The 22,976-nt window shown below is 36.2% G+C and overlaps 1 protein-coding gene across 11 annotated transcripts in view; it reads right to left on the reverse strand.

Moving 5' to 3' along the window:
* The window catches only part of Mycbp2 (MYC binding protein 2), a 230,396-nt gene that overhangs the window by 166,517 nt on the left and 40,903 nt on the right, over positions 1 to 22,976 (reverse strand). For all 11 annotated transcript variants that reach the window (XM_021203101.2, XM_029541562.1, XM_021203102.2 and 8 more), the window contains exons 4-15: positions 21,808 to 21,961; positions 16,729 to 16,925; positions 15,317 to 15,559; positions 15,033 to 15,104; positions 13,250 to 13,346; positions 9,204 to 9,277; positions 8,932 to 9,070; positions 7,325 to 7,401; positions 6,361 to 6,565; positions 5,046 to 5,210; positions 3,113 to 3,271; positions 509 to 713 (exon numbers count right to left, since the gene is read on the reverse strand). In XM_021203101.2, the coding sequence (XP_021058760.1) occupies positions 509 to 713; positions 3,113 to 3,271; positions 5,046 to 5,210; positions 6,361 to 6,565; positions 7,325 to 7,401; positions 8,932 to 9,070; positions 9,204 to 9,277; positions 13,250 to 13,346; positions 15,033 to 15,104; positions 15,317 to 15,559; positions 16,729 to 16,925; positions 21,808 to 21,961 (1,787 nt within the window). The remainder of the gene's footprint in view (positions 1 to 508; positions 714 to 3,112; positions 3,272 to 5,045; positions 5,211 to 6,360; positions 6,566 to 7,324; positions 7,402 to 8,931; positions 9,071 to 9,203; positions 9,278 to 13,249; positions 13,347 to 15,032; positions 15,105 to 15,316; positions 15,560 to 16,728; positions 16,926 to 21,807; positions 21,962 to 22,976) is intronic.

Consider the following 22,976-nt stretch of genomic DNA (forward strand, 5'->3'; position numbering starts at 1 on the left):
AGAGAGAGAGAGAGAGAGAGAGAGAGAGAGAGAGAGAGGGAGAGAGAGAGAGAGAGAAAGAGAGAGATGTATTTTTACTTAAGCATCGTATAAATTTGATAATTGTACTAAGAAAAGATCAATAAATATTTGGCATTAAACAAGCTTAGAAAAAAAACAAGTAAGGCCCTAGACTTGAAGAAAAGTGTAACTTTATTTTTAAATAATGGCTTCAATGAATAAAATGAAAGGAAGCCAAACATAAAGATGACACTAAATTAGAACACAATATTGTAGAAAATAACTAAGTATTTAAGTTTAGGCTTGAATGTGTAGCTCAGTGGTAGAGTACTTAACTGGTATTAGTCTGAAGCCCTAGATCTGAACCCCACATACCACTCACAACCCCAGAACACGTGCATATATAAAACATAGGTAGACACACTGTGAGATAACCTGAGAAACAATAAAAACAAAACAGAAGGGAGGGAGAGTGTGCTTATTTTCTTCATAGGAAGTCTGGTCCTACCCTCCAGGAACTCTGTCAGGACGGCCACTGCTGACACAGCTGGCGCCGTAGCCCGTGCAGTCTCCACAGACGGTGCACACCATGCACTGCTCCAGCTTCCACTTGTGCATGCCTGGAGGGCACATCATGGACTTCTCGTCTTTCTCATCCAGTTCTTCCTCCAGGTCTTCATCCATTGCTGTTGCCATATTTTCAACTCCAAACCCTGTATGACAATTAAATTTATAACTGTATGTGAATTATTTCCATATCATAAAACATATTTCCCAACTAAAAAACATACATGAAACCCTGCTGTAATCACAGTGGTTATATATTTACTCAACCTATTATTCTTCATCAAACTTATTCATTCATCTCCTATCTGTAGGCACCACCTAAAGAAAAGCCACTCAAGGTAACTATGTCTAATCAAGAACTTGGTTCAGGGATGCAGGATGCTAAGCAGTTAAAGGCTAAGCTAACAAGAAATAGAGCACAGCACATGAGGTCTCTGTTTAGCTTTGTAATCAGTGGACAATATAAAAAATGAGACAAGCAAATACCAGATCATTTTGGTTTGAGTTAGAATATGCAATTCTGGTGGAATGTATCAAGCACAATCTTTATTAGATTTACACACAGTAGTATTTAAGAGTCAACAGCATAACTATTGTCTTTGAATTAATCTGTATATTCAATAAAATACGAATGGATTCTTATTCATATTTCATAATTTAAAATAAAAGATCCAACCTAGCTACCTGAAATAAAAACAATTGTTTTTAAAATGCTAACTATCTTTTTAAAAAACTAATATAATTATATACACAAACAGAACCAACACTCTCCCTATCAAAACTTGTTCCATGGTCAAGCAGACCTCAGAAGAGACACTCTTGGTTTAGTTAATAAGTTGAAAGTTTAAACCTCAAGTGACTGAAATTTATCATACCCCAATGCTTAGTTCTGACTGTATGAACATATCTTCTCCCACTGTTTTAAAAAAATAAAAATCAAAGATAGTCAAAAATTGAACTAAAGAGTACAAGCAATGTTGGTAACAGCTAAAAGTAAAAACCAGAAGCAAGAATTAACTAAACATACCATTAAAAGCAAAGATCAAGACCACGACAGCAAGGAAATTGAAGGATAAAACATCCCTTCCCTTCAACAGCCTAAGAATTGAGAAGAAGACACTATGAAGAAAGATAGCTACAGTTCCACAGCTCCCTAACAAAAGGCCAGGGAATAAGAGCAGCCTGAGCTGTCAGAATACTCATGACTAAACAATGAGAGCAATGCTGTTGAAAGACTACTGCCAAAAAGTAGTTAAAACTGAAGGTGACAAGCATTTGAGAAAAATCTCCTTTCCATGAATAATCCACTCATCAAAAATGTTAAAGAACTATTAATTTATGTAGATTTTTAAAATATTCAAAAGTTAGGAACATTACTTCCTCAAAAAACAAAAATACAAGTGTTACAGAATATCTGATCAGGCTGTGAACTCTGACATTGTGTTGTTTACTGGAAAAAAATTGTTTCTAGATGTGCTCAGCCTTAGCACATACATTCAATCCCTCTGACTGAAATACAGCCTCCCCCTCAGTACACACCTTTAGTCCCAAACAATGAAGGTAAAATTACTCTGTAGAAGGAAGCACTCACATTGGAAAGTGATGTCTAATTGAATGGCAGAAAAAGTGATGAATTAGAAAAAGATTTAACAGAATAGGATATGCACACTCTTAGGAGAACAGAGAAGAAGGGGAAGCTACTTGAGGGGCAGTGCAGAAAGGAAGGAAGGAAACTATGTAAGGAGAGCACTGCAGGGAGAGGACAAGAGGAAGGCGGCAGTGAGGGTAAGGGACAGCTGTACAGAGACAGGCTGCAGAGAGAACAAGCTGGACACATTCTCTGGCTAGAACCAGCGGGACAATGAGAAGGAGCCAAAAGACTATAACATATCACTAACTAGTATGATGCCAGGGAGAGTAATGCAGGAGGAACCAAATCAATCTGTGTGGAGAGGAGTTTGAGCCAGAACAGCTGAGTTAAACCAGCCAGAGCACAAAAAGAGATAGAAAAGGTAATCTTATTACTCGGCAGTAAGTTTTAAAGGATAAAAACATTCTAGGCTTAGATTAGATTGTATGGGGGCTAGAAGCTTCCAAGACTAGGCCTACATTAGCAGACAGAGGCAATAAGCTTCAGGCCAATAAAAGTTACTACTACAATAAAGCCTATTTTATTTTTGCAGTGATTGACTTTTATCATTAATTATTATCAAGCAAAAATGTAGGGGTTTTCTAAATCTATAAAAATCAAAGAGTCATTCATCATTGTTTTTAATTGTTATGTACAACTCTTGCCTGTGTGTGTGTGTGTGTGTGTGTGTGTGTGTGTGTGTGTGTGTGTGTGTATGTACAGAGCATCAGACCTCTGGAACTGGAGTTACAGATGGTGTAAGCCACCACACAAGTGCAGTGATAGAACCTTGGTCCTAACTGCTGAGACATCTCTTACGCATTCATTTTCGAAAAGAGTGGGATTCTTCACTATGTTCTAAAAAGCTAATGAAAAGACAACAAAGATCTTAATATCCAAGACTTTAACTCCTACCTTTTCCTCCTTGGTTCATAGCACCAGTGTCTCGTCCACATTGTCCTTTATTATTTACACCAAATGTCCAAACCTCTCCATTCTTCATTAAAACACATGTGTGAGCTTTACCCATTGCTACCTGAGTTACAAAATGGCCTTTCAAATCAGATACCAAACCTAGAAAAAAGATACAAAATTAATAAAAACAAAATATTTCTGTACCTAGAAGAACAACTTTAATGAAGAATTTCTTGGGCAAAACAAGTGACCAAACTCCTGGTAGGTTATCACCAAATTTAAAAAAAAAAAAAAGCATTAAATGTAGTTTCAATAAATTTTAAAATGGCATTCATACTTGGGACAAATACTTACGGTAACTTCATTTCTAGCTAACTTCTGCCTGCTTGCTGCAAGTACTAACACCTTTAAACAATAAGTACTCAAAAGGACCAGCAGCTCTCAAATTTTGACTACCAGCACAAAGAAGTCATGAACCTTTACTGGCTTAAACTTACCTAAACAGACAAATAGCAAAACACTTGTAATGGTATAATAAAACAGTATTGCTTTTTATAAACCTGTAAGACTCTTCAAAATAGTGGATTTCATTGTAAAATCACGTTTGCTTCCTGTGCATGCACTGAGATGCACCTGTGTCCATGATGCACATGTCTAAGTCAGAAGGGAACTTGTGGGGCTTGGTTCTCTCTTTTCAACACCTGAGTCCTGAGGACTGACTCAGGCTGTTGAGCTTAGAAGCAAGTGCTGTTTCGTGCTGCACTATCTCAGCAGGCCGTAAACAGTATTTTTGAACCTCTCATTCTTTCTTCCACAGTCAACTCCAGTATTTCCTCAACTTCCCTTATGTTCCATTTAGCATGATTTTTATACCCATGTGCTACCCTGATTACTTATTTTTGCAATAATTTTAAAATTACAAAGGCATGCTGCTTAGCCTCATTAAATAATAACAGTAAAAACTAAAGAGTTTTATAAAAGATATCAAAAATTTCATTTCCAAAAATTTTGGTGGTTAAGTTGAAAATATTCCCAATTTCAGTATGCAGCATACTTGAAAAATATAATAATATTCATTTAACAGAACAAAATTTGATTACTTAAAATAGATGATTATACAGTGAGCTCCTGCACATTCTAGATTCTGTGCAAAGCATTTCTTACATGTCCTTTTTTATAGACTTACAAAACTAAATTATGAAACACATTATTATCATTTAGCCTCTTCTTAAAGAAAGTAGAAAAAAAGAAAAATCTGAAAGTTAAGTAAACTTTGTCCAACTAAAAAAGTTAGCAATAAATCTGACTCTGTCTATAGGCACTGAACAATACCTACTTAAGTCTATCACAATCAAATATCTCTCAGACTGCAAAGGGGCAGGTAGACATTGTCTGTCTGTACCACCTAACTTATATGTAAATGTTCAATTTCTATCAGCATTTTAGCAAGCAATAGTTATTTGGATATTATTTTTCAACTATTAATATGCTACTCCTGAAGTAACTAACAATTTCAGCCCACTGAGAATCTGAATGTCCCCACACTAAGTCAGTATTCCTATTACCTGGGAGCAGTTTCAGTTAATAATTAACTGCTCTAAATTGTTTACATTTGATTTCTTCATCCTTGGGATAATCGCTTAACTTTATAGTCATAAAATTCATTTATTCTGCTCTCCGTTTTACATTATAGGTCTCAAACAAAACCTCCCCAAGTGGGATGACATATTCACTATACTCATTTCTAATTACTAGAAAACAATAGTATGAAGTTATGGATTGGAGTTTATAAATATAAAACTAGCTATGTCTATTCCTCATATCCCCTCCTTAAGTTTCATTCAGGCACCTGGTAAGCTGATATATCATTTATAGAAAACAGTAATTAGCAAGGGAAATAATACTTCCACGTTGTCTAAGTGAGGAAACTTACTTGAACTATCAGAATAAATAGCATCTTTTCCAAACATGTATAGTTCTCCATCTTTAGAAATAACAGAACTACTTCCATTATTGCAGGCTGTATACACCACAATCTTCCCTTCCATTTTAATAATCTTTTTCGGTTTATAGGGCTTTGACTGCCGTCTGCTCTTAGCTAAAAAGAATGAATAAAATGAATATAAGGTAATAACAATGATTTATATATAAAACCAAAGAAAAGAAACAAACTGTTTTCTTTGTTACAATTCTTGATACACTTTAAGTCTCAGAAAGCCCGGGCTTACTTACCACCATGCAGATTAAACTTGCTAGCCTCATGTAGTCAACGTTTAGGCTGTCAAATGCCAGAAGCACACATACCATCTCAGTCCCCTACACGCATACTTACATCATCTCCTTTTTATCTCCCCTTATAATTAATGTATGCTCTTACATTAGATTCTGGAAACAGTTTCTCATTCATCTAGCAGATATTAAGTGCTATCCCAACTCAATGTGATTATAAAGGTGATACACATATAAAACAGAACAAATAAATAGAAACATGGGTGATATAACAAACTGCTATTCTAAAAAAATTCTACCTGTGAAACAAGCCAAAGATGGGAAACATCGAGGAGCTGTTGGTTTGATTAATCAATTTTCTACAAGCTTTCAGAAAAAAAACATCTTATTATGCTATAGCATGCCTTTCATATGGATTGACTCCTATGCTTATGTACAGTAACTAGTTCACATGGATGTTCTCTATATGTTCAAGTTTCTAGAAGATGGTAACATACTCTGTGGCGTTAAGTGTTATTCCCAAGGCAACTTTCCATTATGTATAGACTTCAAAAGATGAATCCCTGTAAGATGCTACTCCAAGGAATATGAAAAGTTTTTAAGAGAGAAAAATGATGTTTTAAAGAAAGATATAAACAGAAAAAAATACATCAAATTATTTACTTTTTCATTGCTGAGCAAATGATTTCCTAGTAGATAAAGAATTTCATAAGCGAAAATACTATAAACAAAGTTACATAAGGTTTATCTTCACTTTGAAATACATAGTCCTTACCAAGTTTTCAGCTTTTTAAGTAATCTACTAGAATAAGTAAATGAAACAAAAAAATTACCAATCACCTATTCTCAAACAAATAATCACATAGCCATAAGTATGAAAATTCATTCCTATGAAGTGTAGTGAGACAGGCCCCTTCCTTAGCTCATCGTTTACTGACATGCACCATCTAAGCTGCGAGGCTAGTGCTGCTGAGATGACTCTACACTAACTCACAAGTGCCAACTCTCAGCCAACTTACTCGACTCTCCATCTTCTCCTTTGCTTGCAGATCCTGTGAAGAACACACTTCCATCCTCTGCAACTAAAAGGGCATGCGAGCCGTCATGTCCCACAGAGAAGTGCACTATCTTTGGAGATTTGGTGATTGGTAACTCAACCCATTTTCCTGCTGAAGGACCACCTTGTTTGATTCCAAGACTCTGGTACTTGCCAGTGTAATATATCTTAACATGTAAGAAAGGGAAGAGAAACAGAAATCAGACTACCTTTTGGAGTGGTACACCAGGTTTTACAAAAATGTAAAAGTTTCTATATTTTACTGAAAGGTAAAAGAAGAACTCATTATTTTTTATACTATTCAAATTTTGTGATCTGAGTGACACAGAAATTGACCCATTCAAGCTTGCTTTTTCATATGTATTCTGGATATTTACAATTTTCATGTTTATATTCCTATAAATACACTCACAGACAAAATTCATAAAATCTGTTATGAATTTTCCAAATTTATATAAAGCTTCATTAAATATATGCCTGATAATTTCTATTTTCAGAATTTCCTTACTTATCTTAATTTCTCTTCATATTTATTAGATAAAAAATAAACTCCAATCTATGTAGGCTAACCTACACAATCTACACGTTACTTAAACATGCTTCTGAATTAGATATTTTATTATGGACATTTTTAGAAATTTCTGATTTATCATTTACAGAATAACATAAATACAAACTTACAGTACTTCAAAAATTACAGGAATTCATAATTAAATATTTTCAAATATATAACTTTTTAAAAGTTTACTAATTTTTAAGGTCTTAAACGTCACTACTCTTTCACAATATTATTTTCGACATGGTTATGTTTTACCACGTAAAAATTTATGACAATATTTGAATATGAAAACAATCTGAATTATGTAACAATTTGTACTTTCTCATTAAGCAGAAAATGTTAATTTTGAACAACATGAGTCGCTTACCTTTCCATTTGCTGTTTTCATTAGCGCAAACTCTCGTCCTGCACCAAGTATGGCTGACTCTTCATCAAATCCTGTGCCTGCAATCAAAACAAGACTAATAAATATGACTGTATTTCTAATACTCGTAATTCTAAGTACAGCATGCATGCTATGAAATAATTTCAGTCAATTCCATTAGTATTGTTAAAAATGAAAGGGCCTAGCCATATATCTGGAGGACAACTAGTCTGCGAGCTAGGAGCCTGTCACAGTGATGAGACAAAGCCCAGTGAAACCCACGCACCAGCATCTGCTCCACCATCTGCTTACACTTTTCCACATATGATAGGTCTGCAACTTCAAGAGAAGAGGCAGCTATTCTATTATTATCAACATTTATAATAAAACATTTAAAAATTCAATGTCAACAGTAGTCACTGATTTAAGGTATTAAAAAATATATACATTTTTATGGATTGGAGAGATGGTTCAGAAGTTGGGAGTACTAGCTACTGTTCCAGAGGACAAGGGTTCAATTCCCAGCACCCTCATGTCAGCTCACAATTGTTCGTGGCTCCAGTTCTAGGGGATCCGACATGGCCCTCACACAGTCATACATGTAGGCAAAACTATTAGGCATCCCATGTACTAAACATCATTAAATGTATAAATTTTATCTCATTTGATTTTCATAACACTGCCAATTGTTTAAATGAATAAAGACAAAATTATAGGTTCTTCTAACACCTTTATTTGGGGTTGAAAAAAATATGAAGCTATCTGAATAAAATTTTCAGATTCTTGGTCATTTGCTTTTTGATAAAAGAAAAACCCCTAAGTTTAAAAAAAATGTGTAAATACATGCATATATCTTCAAACCATAAATTACAATTTTCTATACAGTACATTTTATGATGTTTGGCCAGTAATATATGCAACCAATAATTCTGTGGGCTTTTTAAATGGAAAATTTGAGCTAAGTTTGGCATACTTTCCCATGGAAGGGAAGATACAAAAAAAAAAAAATCTTATGCAATTAAAATATGAGATAAAAAACTAGTGTAAGATTATTATACTCCCAAAGATGAAAAATTTTAAAGGCAGATATTATAGAGTTTTCCCTAAGTTATAGAACAACAATACTCAATCTGCAGTGGTATCAAACTATGCTCAGCACTGTCCACCACAATCCTTAAGAAATATTGGTTTATTTCATTTGCCCTATTCAAACTGTGTTGGAAAGTATTGTTGTCAGTCACTTTTCTCAGCACTTTCTAATACGGCATCTATTTTCAGGCTGTATTTTCTAGTTACTTCCATATATTAATCAAAAACTGTTTTACAGTAATAGACAAAATAGCCACTAAATTATTAGCTGAAATGCTGAAAACACAATGATTTTATTTTGTTTTTTGTTTGTTTGTTTTGGATTTTCAAGACAGGGATTCTCTGTGTAGTCCTGGCTGTCCTGGAACTCACTCTGTAGACCAGGCTGGCGTCGAACTCAGAAATTCGCTTGCCTCTGCCTCCCAAGTGCTGGGATTAAAGGCGTGCCCCACCACTGCATGGCACAATGATTTTTTTTTTTTTAAAGGAATGAAAAAGAAACATTTATTTTGTTATCTTACTTATTATATGCAAATCCTTTTCCAGATCAAACAGTGATATGCCACAGGCATGTAAGCACTTCCTGGCCAGTTTAAGCTGTAGTTCTTGTTGCAGTACAGGTTCAGTGCTTGTGGCAAATATCCTGACAACGAAGCCATCCTAAAAAATTTTAAAAAGAATTAAAAAAAAAATCAAGTATTACATTGCATGAATCAGTCTTCAGTTAATTAATAAAGACCCAGTAATTTAAGAAAAAGTAGTTTCATTTACAACAGCTATTCCAAATACTTACATCTCTTGAAGCAGCTATCTGGTTAATATATTCTCCATCAGTAAATAAAATATTTTGACCTTCAGTGTGGCAATCTATACAAATGAAAGGAAAGGTAATTATATTACATAATAAATAAAAAACTCATGAAATGATTTTACTCCTCTGCTGAAGTCAAAATGAGGGTTCTTCACAGAATAATAGACTTACTCTCAAAAAGGGACTTTTTTAAAATTAAGAATTACAAATTAGCAAAAAATAAATGATTCAACTAAGAGTTATGATCACGCTGTGCTTACATTTATAAAGCTTGCATAATTAAGGATCTGAGAGCCAATCTAATTTCAAAATGAATTAGTAACCGATATAGTCTGAGAGTTGAACATGCACCATGGTAAACAAACAGTGTGGTTATAATCATTTCAATACCATCACATGCAATGTAGGCAACACTACCAACAGACATACACCACGGTCATTAGTGTCACAGAGAAATACAGACAGATCTAAGGCTTCTGTAGTTAAGTCTACGGTGTCCTACTGCAGATATCCCTTGCTTTACAAAATGAAGGATCAAAACTACCTATATATTTCTCACGTAGAAAGTCAATGTTGTTCCAGCATGTTTACTATTTACAATGTTCTAGATTTTCTAACCATTTATCCTTCTCCTACTATTTAGGGATAGCCAACAAATCTATACTTATTTCTTTCTTTTTATCTCAAAACAGCCAAATATCTCAGCTACTACCCATATTTGCCAGCATTGAACATATCTATGTAGAATGGTGCACTTTGATCAAACATTTCTTCAATCAAAGTAACGCACAAGTCAATTGTGACAAGGGATACCAGTATCATAGAAGGACACTGGAACATGTGTTAGTGACTGCTGCTAAATAACACAAACTACAAGCAAAATCAACATCTTTATAATTGTATCATTTGGGAAAACAAGTATTCAGCAAGCAAGTCTAAGAGCACACACACTTTCTACAGTAACCACGGAGAACTAGGATGAACCTCTCCATTAATCACAATACAAAAAGAAATTTCATTTCTCTTCAACATGAATCAACAAAACATAAAACTCTTTTTTGGAATACAGCAATGGAACCCACCCAAATAAGCTATATCTTTGCCCAAGAGCTTCATACTAGCATACTTCCTTATATAAATATGCAAAACACAGGCAGACCCTTACCAAATAGAGAATTCAGTGATCACAAACTGGAAATAGAAACTGGGAGACAAGGCCCACTGGTAGCCCAAGAGACTCGATAATCAAAGAGAGGAGAAATCGAAAGAAAGAGTTCCTAGTCCACTGTACAGAATACAAAGAGGCGCAAGAGAGACGCTGCTCAAGCTCTAAGCAGTAAGATTTTAAACTAAAAAGCAAAGAAGAAAAACTCATTATAATTTCAGATAAATGCAGGGATGAGGGAGTGAAGTGGCGCAAGAGTAGCAAAAAGGCCTCATGTTCTGAGGCAACCTGTCACAAGACGTAGACAGCAAACGACACAAGAACACAATCTGAAAGTTACTCTGAAATATAAAGAATAAAATGATATTCAACAAGAGCCGTTCATCCATACTGCAGTGAAACAGCTGTAAGGCTAGCTAGAATATGAAACTGCAAAAATTACCAATTATGCTCATTTTAAACATGGTATTCAGTAAACCTAAAAACCTGACAGTTTGCTACTTCTCTTCTTGATGAAAAGTTACAGAGAAGAAGTGTCCCTTGTCAGGGAAAAAGCAAATGGTTTTAATGAAGAAAATGTAGTCCATGCCAAAGAAATGAGCCAATGACAACAGGCTTCTTCAGACTTGAGGGCTGAGGGCTGGGTCTTCCTTCCGTGTCATATTGAGAACTTCTCTTGATCCATTCCTTATCCGTGTATAACATTATAAGACAGCAGCTTCAGGAGTATGTCAAGCAACATCTGAAAGCTTGGAAGACACACAATATGGGACTATCCTCCCAAAGTTTGATTTGTTCTTCACTGTGAGCACAGCACGTATTTTTGAAACACAGAAAGCCACACTTGTATAGTTAAAATTTACATTTATGTTAAATGATGAAGAATTTAAACTGAATAAAGACATTAGAAAATAATTAATTTTTAATCATGGAAAATAAATGAAATATCTACAGGTAGATATTTTTTAATTTTCCTTTCAGCTACAACCTTATAAATGAGCTGGACAGAAGTTACTCTTTTGCACTCTTTTGTACCCAATCTATTTAGGAGGACAGGTTTTGTCAATAATGAACATTTCTTCTATGACATTATCCTATAATTGGTACGGAGACAGATAAAAGTGATCTTCCCCCTGTAATTTTTGTACCAAAAAAAGAAGAATGGAGGAGGAGGAGGAAGAGGAGGAGGAGGAGGAGGAGGAGGAGGAGGAGGACGATGAAATGAAGGGAGGGAGGGATGGAGGGAGTAGAGGGAGAAGGGAGGGAAGGAAGGAAGGAAGCAAGCAAGGAACCTGGAAAACAGGAAGACTGGAAGGATCTTGTTTTAATATATATTAATAAATCAATAAAGTATAATTTATAACATTAAAATAATGCTGCAAATGCCTAAAGACCTGGAAACATACTCAGAGTAAAGGGTAAGTTCAAAGTAGACTATGACCCATCTTTAGAACTGTGTACATATGCTTATATGAGTTTAGTGTAATGTAAAATTCTCTTTTTAAATCAGCTGGGTGTGGTGTTCCACGTCTTTAATCCCAGCAGTCATGAGGCAGAGACAGGTCTGTTAGTTCAAGGCCAGGAAATTACAGCAAATTATAGGCCAGGCCAGCCAGAGCTGTACAGTGACGGTTGCACAGTTGTCTCAAAACAAAAACAAAAGAATGAAAAAAAAAACCCAAATCTAAAAAACAAAACCTTTCAATCAGTAGAAGGTGGAAGAAGAGAAAAATACAGGGAAACTAGAATTGGGAGTAGCAATATAATTAAAGTGTGACATATGTCATAATGTATGAAAATAATCCTAATGAAACCTATTGTATTATACAGGAAATTTATGGTGATACTTAAAGATATTTCTAAAGTTGTTATTATTAAACAAATGAAATAGCCCAAGACTTGTTTAGAAAGGAAATGTAGACTCTGAAAAGAGGTGTTAAAGTATGATTTTGTTAGGTTGTCACGGACACGTACATAAAATGCTTCATTTGCTTTATGATGCTGTCTATATACTATTTTGGGAAAATGCAGAAATAGAAAAGGTCAATCCATTTTCTAATGAAGCTATAAGAATATTTAAAAACTTGACAAGCAGGCAGGGAGCAGATGCCTTTCTCAATGTGCTTTCTTAAAAAATAAATCTACTTCTTCAAAAGATCGAATGCTTGGAGTATTTTACTGTTTGCCAAGAGATTACTAACAAACACACTAAATATTTGAGGTTTAATGTGATCAGCTTCAGTAGAAGCAAATTTAAAACTTTAGGGTAGAGAACATTTATGCCTTTGCCTCATGCTGCAGAAAACCTGAGAGCGAGTGCCTCAGCACTTGGGTAGCATGGGCACAGTGCACAGTGGCAGATGAACTGTGCCCAAAGGCTCTGTCAGCACTTTCCTACAAAGTGCGCATGACCAATGTACATTTTCGTGACCATTCTATGCCCGACCACTGCAAGTCCTTTAAAGCAGAGGAAAACCCTAGGGCACTGTTAAGGTGACTAATAACCACAGTGTTTCTTGTACAGGGCAACTTAAGAGTTAAAGTAGTGGTTCTAGTGAAAAAATAAAATAACATTACCCTGACAACTGGGGGCTGGGGTCTTAATGGGGAAAGTTGTCAGACCCTGTAGATGTGTATGAATTTGGAAATAAATAGGAAACCTCATTGCACTTTGTTTCTGATGCCTAGTATCTTCACATGCATTAACTTACTGAGGAGATAAAATGGCTAACATGTCATAATATTTAAAAACTCATTTGTAAGTAAGTACTAATCTTTGCTAATTACCATTTACATCTTTAAGTATCTTAACATGCAGGTTTCTTAAAACTTGTGGAGAAAAATATGACTAGTTAAAACTTACCTGGTAACATTACAGTACCATCCTGTTCCAGTGTTTCAGGGCTTATCCTTATGGCAGTCATGCTGTGGTTATTCACATCTCGATATAATAAATAACCCTGGCAGTAAACAATTTTGATTGTGTTAAGATATTTTTCATTACCAACAGAAAAAGCAGCTGTAGGTTTCTGTATTATATTTTGTTGATGTATAATAAATCAATAATGCTATCTAAAGGATATTAAAGATTAAAATTCAAAGACACAGGGTCTACTTCAGATGGAGAGAATTGAGGAAGAACTTAAGGTGATCTTCTGACCCTGCTAACACACATGCTACATGCATACACCCCTATATAACACTCTCTCTCTCTCTCTCTCTCTCCCTCCCTCTCTCTCTCTCCCTCTCCCCCTCCTTCCCTCCCTCCCTCTCAAACTCTAAAAACTAAAACATTCCTATGACATCATTTCCTAGATAAAACCTAAGTATAAATTAATGAGAAATTTTAAAGCACACTGGGTTTTAAAAGGCTCTCATTTTATTTTTAAATTTTTATTTTCAAAATATCTCAATAATTGATATGGCAGAGTGATTCTTCACCTATGTGGTGGTCTGAATGAGAATGGCCCCCAGAGACTTACATGCTTGAACGCTTAGTCTCCAGTTAGTGGAACTCTTTGGGAAGGACTAGTTGGCGTAGCCTTGTTGGAGGAGGCGTGTCACAGGGGTAGGTTTTGAGTTTTTTAAAAGCCCATCCCAGCTCTCCTGCGCTCTCTCTGTCTCTCTCTGTCTCTCTCTCTCTCTCTCTCCCCCCCATCCTCTTTCCTTTACCCCCGCCCCCACTTCTCTCTGTCTCCTCACAAATTGAAGATCAGATATGAGTTTTCATCTATTGCTCCAGCACCAAATCTGCCTTCCTGGCACCACACTCTCCATCAACGACTGTCTAAAACTGTAAGCAAATGTTAAAAACGTTTTCCTTTGTAAGTTGCCTTGATCATTGTATACATTCACAGCAACTGAACAATAATGAAGACAAACTAACAATTTCTTTAGTTTTCAAACTACTTTCAAATGTCTCTTTTATCATTTCATGCTGACAACCAATACTGTTAGCTCAAGAAACCATGAAGTGTAGGGAATTTTTTTTCCCAGAGGAAACCTGGGCTTTGTCTCAAAGACAAGGATACAACAAAATTATGTATTCCTGAATCTTTCTGCCCATCTTTCATTTACTTTTTCTTCAGAAGAGGAAAAGCAACTGTATCTGATGTAAAAGCACACAGGCTGTGTTGGTCGCAGCGGAGTACAGCCTTCAGCAAGTTCTGTGAGCTTACTGTTCTCTTACTTTGTGGGTTTCTGTATGCATCTCTAGCAGGTGGCTGTCCAATGGTCAGGCCAAGTGTTTGCTAGAAGGGACAGGATCTACACTTAGAATGCAAGAGTTTATGGCCAGGAGCCCTAATTTGGTCTCAGGTCACTTATTTATTTTTAATTCAGATTTGTTCATGAACAAGACTATCTATGATTCTTATCCCTAGACTGCTTAAACAAGAACATCAAAGAAGGTATTTTTAATTCCTCTTTAAATGTAAATAAGAGAACAAAATAAACTGTCCTAAGTCACACCTTTACTAAAGTTCGGAGCCAGGCTTGAAATTGAACGACTGATGAATTCTGACTTTATATTTTCCCTCCTGCTCTGTACCATTACTTAGCCATTTTACTACAAATACAGAATTCTTATACTAATTCATTCAACAAATATGAGCAGATAATTTCATTTATTGAGGATATTCACCTACCTGGGCATACCCTAACCAAGACTTTTTTTCTTTTCTGTTTCTGATACGAGATGTAGAATTATATATATGGCCCTGTAAAATAAAAAATTGTCTATGAAGTAATTAATAATTATTAAACAAAAAAGTAATAAAGATACACATAATATTTAGTACATGCATCTCAATTATAATTTTTAAGTAAAAATAACAATTAGATAGTACTAAAGGGACTAGAACCAGGGTACAATCAATTGCTGAGTTATGGCTATTTCTGTTATGATAAGAACTATAAATAGTCATATTACCCTAACTGTTCCACTGTATCCAGAGCCTATTTTGTATAATCCATCCTTGCATAACAAATAAAGAAAAAACCCATCGTTCTGAAGCAGACACTGGTCATCTTCATCAACAGATACTTCTTTTAATGGCCACTTGTGCATTAAAGCTGCTTTCTTAATGCCGTTGCTAAACCAGTCCTGGACTTGAATCTTTCCAACCAACACGGCCTGTACACTTCTCTGTAGTGAGTTTAGTATTGTTGGCACCTATTCAAAAGAGAAGATAGAAAAAGACATTTCATTTTTTTTCAGACAAAATAAAGATACTTGTACTATTTCTGCCAAAATAAGTTATGAAGACTGATCAAGATTTGGCAGGCTTACTTCATCTGTAAGCAGTAAAGTACTATTACTGACGCTATGCATACATACAGGAGCCTAACATGGCTGTGCCTCGAGAGGCTCAACAAGCAGCTGACTGAGACAGATGCAGATACCTACACCTAGCCATTGGACTGAAGTTGGGGACCCCTGTGGTTGAATTAGGGAAGAGCTGGAAGAAGCTGAGGAGGGCGACCCCACAGCAGTCTCAACTAACATAGACCCCTGGGATCTCTCAGACAGTGCGCCACCAACCAGACAGCATACTCCAGCTGATATGAGGGCCCCAACACATATATAACAGAGGACTACCGGGTTTGGACTCAGTCAGAGAAGATGCACATAATCCTAGAAAGACTTGAGACCCCAGGGAGTCAGGAGGCCTGATGGGGGGTGGGAGGTACATCCTCTTGAAGACAGGAGGGAAGAGGAATGTGATGAGCAACAGTGGGAGGGCAGACCAGGAAGGGGGCAATGAACTGACTTCTTTAAGGATTCTGTTATTCACATTTGTAAATCTTGTCTATGACTTGTTTTCTGTCACTTTGAGCTATCATTGCTTTATGGAATTTAGAACATGTTAATATAGTCTACTTTATTATACACTAGCTTTCTTATTCTCTGTACATGGCTTTTATTTTCTCTTTCTCTGTCATATTCTGTATAATTTCTTCCTCTTTTATCTTTAGCTAACTATTTGTGCTTTTGACCATACTACCATTATTTAACCCTGCCTTTAATTTTCAAACTATTAATATTTGATTTTTCACTTCCTGGAGTTCTTAATTTTTTTCTAATGTAACTATGTTTTATATTATATTCATTAATTATAGTTTAAATATTTAGAGATTTTGCCAAAATCCATTTGTTATCTAAAATGATACAAAATTAAACACATACAGCTTAAATTGAATGCTGTACATTATTTATATATCAACTACAGAGAGATCAAAGTACTATATAATGAGAAAAGGCACAGAATTTCTATTGACAGAATGAAGAAAAGTACAATTTGGCATCTTTGAAATTTCTTAACAGCTAAACCTATGAAATACCTGAATAGTTTGGCAAGCGTGACTACCATTGTTGGTTAAGATAGCAGAGATGGCCTGAAGTGTCCTTCCTGTTTCTCCCCAGGAAGCCACCAGGCTAAAGAGGCAAGCACAGGAGAGTGCTGTGAGGGACTGCCCGGTGCTGTCATTCATTCCAGTGCTCCGAACAGTGATTTCCAAAAGGAGCTGGAAGAGAGACTCTGTGGAGAGAACAAGATTCGATTACATCCATTTGAGGGACAGAGCACTAAATATACACACTTGTTATATCTTGTTCACTATATATAAATTTTAAGGCACCTAAAACTATTACTTTTCTCAAGTTTTTGTCTAGTTAATGGCTCCACAATTAACATATTTATATAACAAGGGATTAGAGAACATTTAGTTCTATACCTTACTTTTGTAAATGAAGTAATAAAATTTGTCTAAGTTCATACAAATCCATCTTGCTTATACAAGAAACTCATCCTTAAAGTAACAGCTTTTCAAGTAAGGATTATTCACTGTACTTTCAGAGTGGAAGGAATGTGCCCTTCTATGTGGGGCCTATGTGCATAGTTATAAAACCACAAGAAAAATGCTATAGCTTTAATATAAAAACTTTATAGTTAATATAATTCATAAATAACAACACAGTAATAGAGGAGGCATATAATTCATTTATATTAAAGGACAGAGGACAAATATTTTTCTTCTTTAATGGGTAACACAATTGAGACCCAGGCAGATTAAAGACTTTCCCTCATTCATAAAGCTACGTAGTGACAAAGTAGAAAAGAAGAAAGCATGACTGTTCTATTACCATAGCAAATCACCTGAACACCACCCAGGACTGAATCAATTCCGCCTGGGTGTTTCTTCAGCAGAAAGGGAAAGGGGAACTGAAAATTCTTAGAAAGTAAAATAAAGAAGAGTGAAAAAAAAACAAGCCAGACTGAGAGAAAACATGGGGAAGATAAAGGAGGAAGACCAGGAAGAGAGGAAGGAAGAATAACACTTGGTAACTCTCTGAAAACCAGGAAGAGAGGAACGAAAAGTAACACTTGGTAAGTCTCTGAAAACCAGGGGACTTTTGGGATTCCCTCAGGCATTCACAGGAACCCAGGGATCATTTCCCATCAATCCTTCATTTCCCCAAACAAGTATGTATCTTCTTCCTAATTAATTCTTCCTCTTTTATCTTATCACCAGCTTCCTGATCCACTACCAGTGGTTAACAGAGCTACCAAAAAGGGGTCAAATTTAACATTCCCTATTTCTTTTTCCTATTAAAGTCAGAACATTTTCAAACTAAAAACCTAGATAAAGGCTTAAAACACACTCATTCTTTCGTTAACTTTGTCCTCCTTCCTTCCTCTCCTTTCTGATCATTTTTTTTGATTTGTCTTTCTCATCTGTCTCAGTCAGGGTTTCTATTCCTGCACAAACATCATGACCAAGAAGCAGTTGGGAAGGAAAAGGTTTATTCAGCTCACACTTCCATACTGCTGTTCATCACTGAAGAAGTCAGGACTGGAACTCAAGCAGGTCAGGNAGCAGGAGCTGATGCAGAGGCCATGGAGGGATGTTCTTTACTGGCTTGCTTCCACTGGCTTGCTCAGTCTGCTCTCTTATAAAACCCAAGACTACCAACCCAGAGATGGCACCACCCACAAGGGGCCCTACCCCCCTTGATCACTAACTGAGCCTTACAGCTGGATCTTGTGGAGGCATATCCCCAACTGAAGCTCCTTTCTCTGTGATAACTCCAGCTGTGTCAAGTTGACACAAAACTAGCCAGTATATCATCTATTGTCATTTCTTCTTTACCTTCTTTAATCTGCCCCTGATCTGCACATCTCCTGCTAGTCTTTGTGCCTCAGCTGTTCAGTCTTTCAGTCAGTCAGCAAACACTAAAGTCTTCCCGAATATGGAAGCACTCTAAGTTGGAATAGTTTACTGGCAAGCAAAGGGAACAATGTCTTTTTCCTTAAAACATTAGATTTAAGATGAAAGAAATTAAAGTTAATAATTTAAATAAATAATTTTACCTAATAAATTCCATTACATAAAACGTTTTCCTCTCTAGTTTTAAACACGTACATATGTACATGTGTACACATGTGTGCACATGCATGCCATGTGTGCATGTGGAGATAGAAGACAACCTTTTGGAGTCAGTAATTGCCTTCTCTGTGGTCTTGGAGGTCTAACTTGGGCTTTCCAGGTTAACATGGCAAGATCTTTACCCACTGAACTATCTTACCAGCCCAAGATAAAGTATTTTTAAAGATTATTTTATTTTTATGTATGTGTATGCGAGTATCTGTATGTGGATATGCACACCTGAATGCAGATACCGAAGAAGGCCAGAAGAAAGCACTTGACCTTCTAGAACTGGGATTACTAGAGGCTGTCAACTGACTCCTATGAGGTTTGAAAACTAAGTTGTGACCCTCTGTGCACTGAGCCATCTTTACATATAAATATAATATAAAAAATATTTTTTATTTGGTAAAATGAAGTAGAGAGTGCCTTTCACTACTCCCTAGCACTGAAACAAACATGTCTAGACAGTTCCACATATTAACACCCTCTTCTTCCCTTCCTTCTGTCCACTAGTCATATTCAGGTCCTAAGAACCTCTCTTCAGTCATCTGTCCCCATCCAAGGGTATTGTAACAGTAACAGTTGTGCTGTAAATGTTCATGAGTGAGCTGGAAAACAGCTGGTGAGAGAAGGCAGCTAAGGGGATATGGAACTGAACAAAGGAAAAAGGCCAGGCAATATCAATGTAAATTTGAGCTAATTTAGCAAATCTGAAATGTGAAATGACAATAAAACCCTTATACAGAAAAGCCAATCCCAGAAGTAAAAAACCAGCAGAAGTAAACACTGAAAATATGACAAGATACCAAACAAACAGAATAATGGCATTTCAAACATCTAAAAAAAAGACAGGCAACTTAATAAAATTAAATTTTTGATAGAAAATAATTAGGTGAAACCATGTTCAAAGACTAATATTTAGAACAAGATACATTTTTAAAAGGAAATATTTATGTAAAGAATGAATATAAGGGAAAGTACAGAGGAAAAAGAAAACAGTAGAAGACGCACAAGTTTCAAAGTGAAAAAACAGGCTATAAAGTTAGAGAAATCTGGTTTATTAACCATAGCAGAGCTTTAACAAAAATCAGCTCCTATATAAAATAAGTAAAAATTTCAAAATAATGCTGTTGAGTAGCATGTCACACTATTAAGAGGATTATTGGTGCTACTGTACCAAGAACTAACAAATTGACTAATCCTTAACCTGCACTACCTTTTGTTTGGGGGATGCAATTAAGTGCCTTGGGCCAGGGGCTGAGATATAGGCTGTCTTTAAAGTTTTCTGCATATCTTTCCTCTGTGGAGAGAATATCTTGTGTATTGTATAATACATCACCTGTCCATTAAAAAGATCTATGACTTACAGGAAAGGATAGAATAGAAGGTGGGACATACAGGAGGCAGAAAGAATTCTGAGATAGTGCCAAGCTCAAGAGATTCCACCCCCTTGCCCCCTGAAGAAGTGATTAAGACAGACACATGGTACCTAAGCAACCACATGGCAGAGTGTAGGTTAGAATAAATGGGTTATATTAAGTTATGATCTAGTCAGAAAAGAGCATAGCTGCATGGCTAAGTTACTTATAACTATATTTTGAAGCTAAGTCTTATTTCTGGGAGTATGGGCCTGGGAGGAGGATAATACAAGGGAAACATAAAAACTAAGTCACTATATTTGACCAAAGAAAGAAAGATCTGGCACAGAATTCAGTTCTGAAAATGTGGATCTAAAAAAATTCAAATGGGCAGAGTTGTACGTATATATTAGCCCTAGTACTTGGGAAACCAGGGCAGGAAGAATAAAGTTCAAGACCAGCCTGGGCTATAAAGCAAGGCTTTGTTTCAGAAAAACAATTTACATCCAAAGAAAAGTGAAGTGAAGCCAGATACAGAGAACACAGAATCAGAATCTAATGCAATCAACACTGTTTCCAGGTCACCAGCTGGAGTATAGGCCAAAAATATATTCAAAACATCAATGTTTGGTGCCAGCTTAAAGCTACTGAATGAAAAACTCCATACCTGGGTCACAGATGACTCAGATACAGGCTGTTTGAGAATCCTATCTGTAAGGCTTTGAGGGCATTTTACTATATTGTTAAAACAATCTAGAAAATTGCAAGCTGACAGAACACCCATGATTATTATCAGAGAAAAGCAATAAGCCAACTAAAACTTATGCTTCACCTCCATTTCTATTACATTGCAGCAAGTTCCTATCTTCCTTACATGGTTCTATGTTCAGCCTAAGTTATTAATATGAAAAGCAAGCAACGCTAAAAATAAATACTTGAAGACAAGCCAATACCTGTCTGTAATGAATCATGCTAAATAAGACCCTTTCTCCCCAACACAATTTTGGGGAGAAATGTCCTCTCTTGAGAAATAGTTGTACTGATTGAGGTTTGTGACACTTTTTTTTTTCCTCCCCTTACTGGTTTGAACCATCTAGAGCCTCTGCTCTACCTTCCCAATGCTGTGACACTTTAATACAGTTCTTCATGCTGTGGTGACAACCAATCATAAAGTTACTTTGATTGCTACTTCATAACTCTAATTTTATGACTGTTATGAATTGTAAGGTAAATATCTGTGTTTTCCGATGATCTTAGGCAACCCCTATGAAAGGGTGGTTCGACCTCAAAAGAGGCTGTGACCCACAGGATGAGAACCACTGCTCTAGAGTAAAAAGTAGAGAAGATGCGTATTTGCTAATGGCCACAGGTATTCAAGTTCATTAGGATTTTAGGGTTTGGGTATTATTCTGGGATTTCAAGGACTTATGTGTTGTTGCTCTCCTATTATTACCACAACCAAGAAACAACTCTACATGAACCATAAGTCTTTAGACTCTATCTCCAGGAAAACACAGCAAGGTTACATTCCTGCTTTTCATGTGCAGTCAGTCCAGGCTGCACTTCATGCTCTTGTGTATGTTCACTGGAGATGTAGTTCACCTTCAGGTGCTTCACTCTAAGCATAACTTACCTAGGACTTCTGGTGGCTCTGACTGGAGGCCTTCTGGCTGCTGGCCTTGAAGCACGTTCAGCAGGGCTTGGAGGCTCCTTAGACACAGGGATGGATGAGAAAACCGAGTCTCCTTGATCAATTCAAAGACTTCACAAAGCCCAACCTCAATAATCTGTTTGATATGAAAATAAAGTTAGGCTTTCTAATATGTAAGTAAATGATACTTTCTATACTCTAGTTTGTGCAGGTTATCTCAATACTATAGTGCCATGATGTTTAAACAGAAAAGCGGAAAAACGCTTGTTTTATTTATTAAACATGAAGATTTTGAAAACCATGGTGGCGCATGCCTTTAATCCCAGCACTCGGGAGGCAGAGGTAGGTGGATTTCTGAGTTCGACGCCAGCCTGGTCTACAGAGTGAGTTCCAGGACAGCCAGGGCTACACAGAGAAAACCTGTCTTGAAAACAAAACAAAACAAACAAACAAAAAAAAACAAAAAAAGAAAAAGAAGAAGAAGAAGAACTAGTTGCATTACTTAAAGATTAGTTTAAAGATTAGTGTGGAAACAATGAAGCCACAGCAAGGGTTGTTGAATTAAACCTTGAAAACTAAACTTGGGGGCAGATGGCATTCACTCAGAAGAAATGGACTCTGTTAATTTATATAGTGCATTTGGTTGTATGCAAGTAGCTTTATTACAGTACTCACAAACTAAAATAAAGACAACAACAGATATAGCAAAGGCAAGTTTGAAAACTGATTTCACCGTAGCCATTCCTGTGATGGTATAACTGCAATGTTATCATTTACAGGTAGTGTCCCCTTCATTTGGCCAAGATGATCATTAAAGGAGCTAAAACTGGCCCAGTCAAATACCACTGGTATTTTAGTTCAATCAGAATCGTCCTCATTGGGTCAAGAAATCCCTGACTATCTTTAACAAAAGAAGTAAATCTTTAGAGACTGTAAGAGCAAAGTTACAATGAGCTGATATAACTTTGGAAGATCAATAATTAATAAAACACTAGACAATAAAATTCTATTTCTCAGCCAACACTAATTTTGAGAATCAGATATATAGTTTTAGGTTTAAATTATGTGCAGAAGTGACATTAAGAATTAAAATAATTGCGGGGCGTGGTGGCGCACGCCTTTAATCCCAGCACTCGGGAGGCAGAGGCAGG

This window comes from Mus pahari, chromosome 8 (assembly GCF_900095145.1).
Source record: "Mus pahari chromosome 8, PAHARI_EIJ_v1.1, whole genome shotgun sequence".
In the NCBI taxonomy this organism is placed as follows: domain Eukaryota; kingdom Metazoa; phylum Chordata; class Mammalia; order Rodentia; family Muridae; genus Mus; species Mus pahari.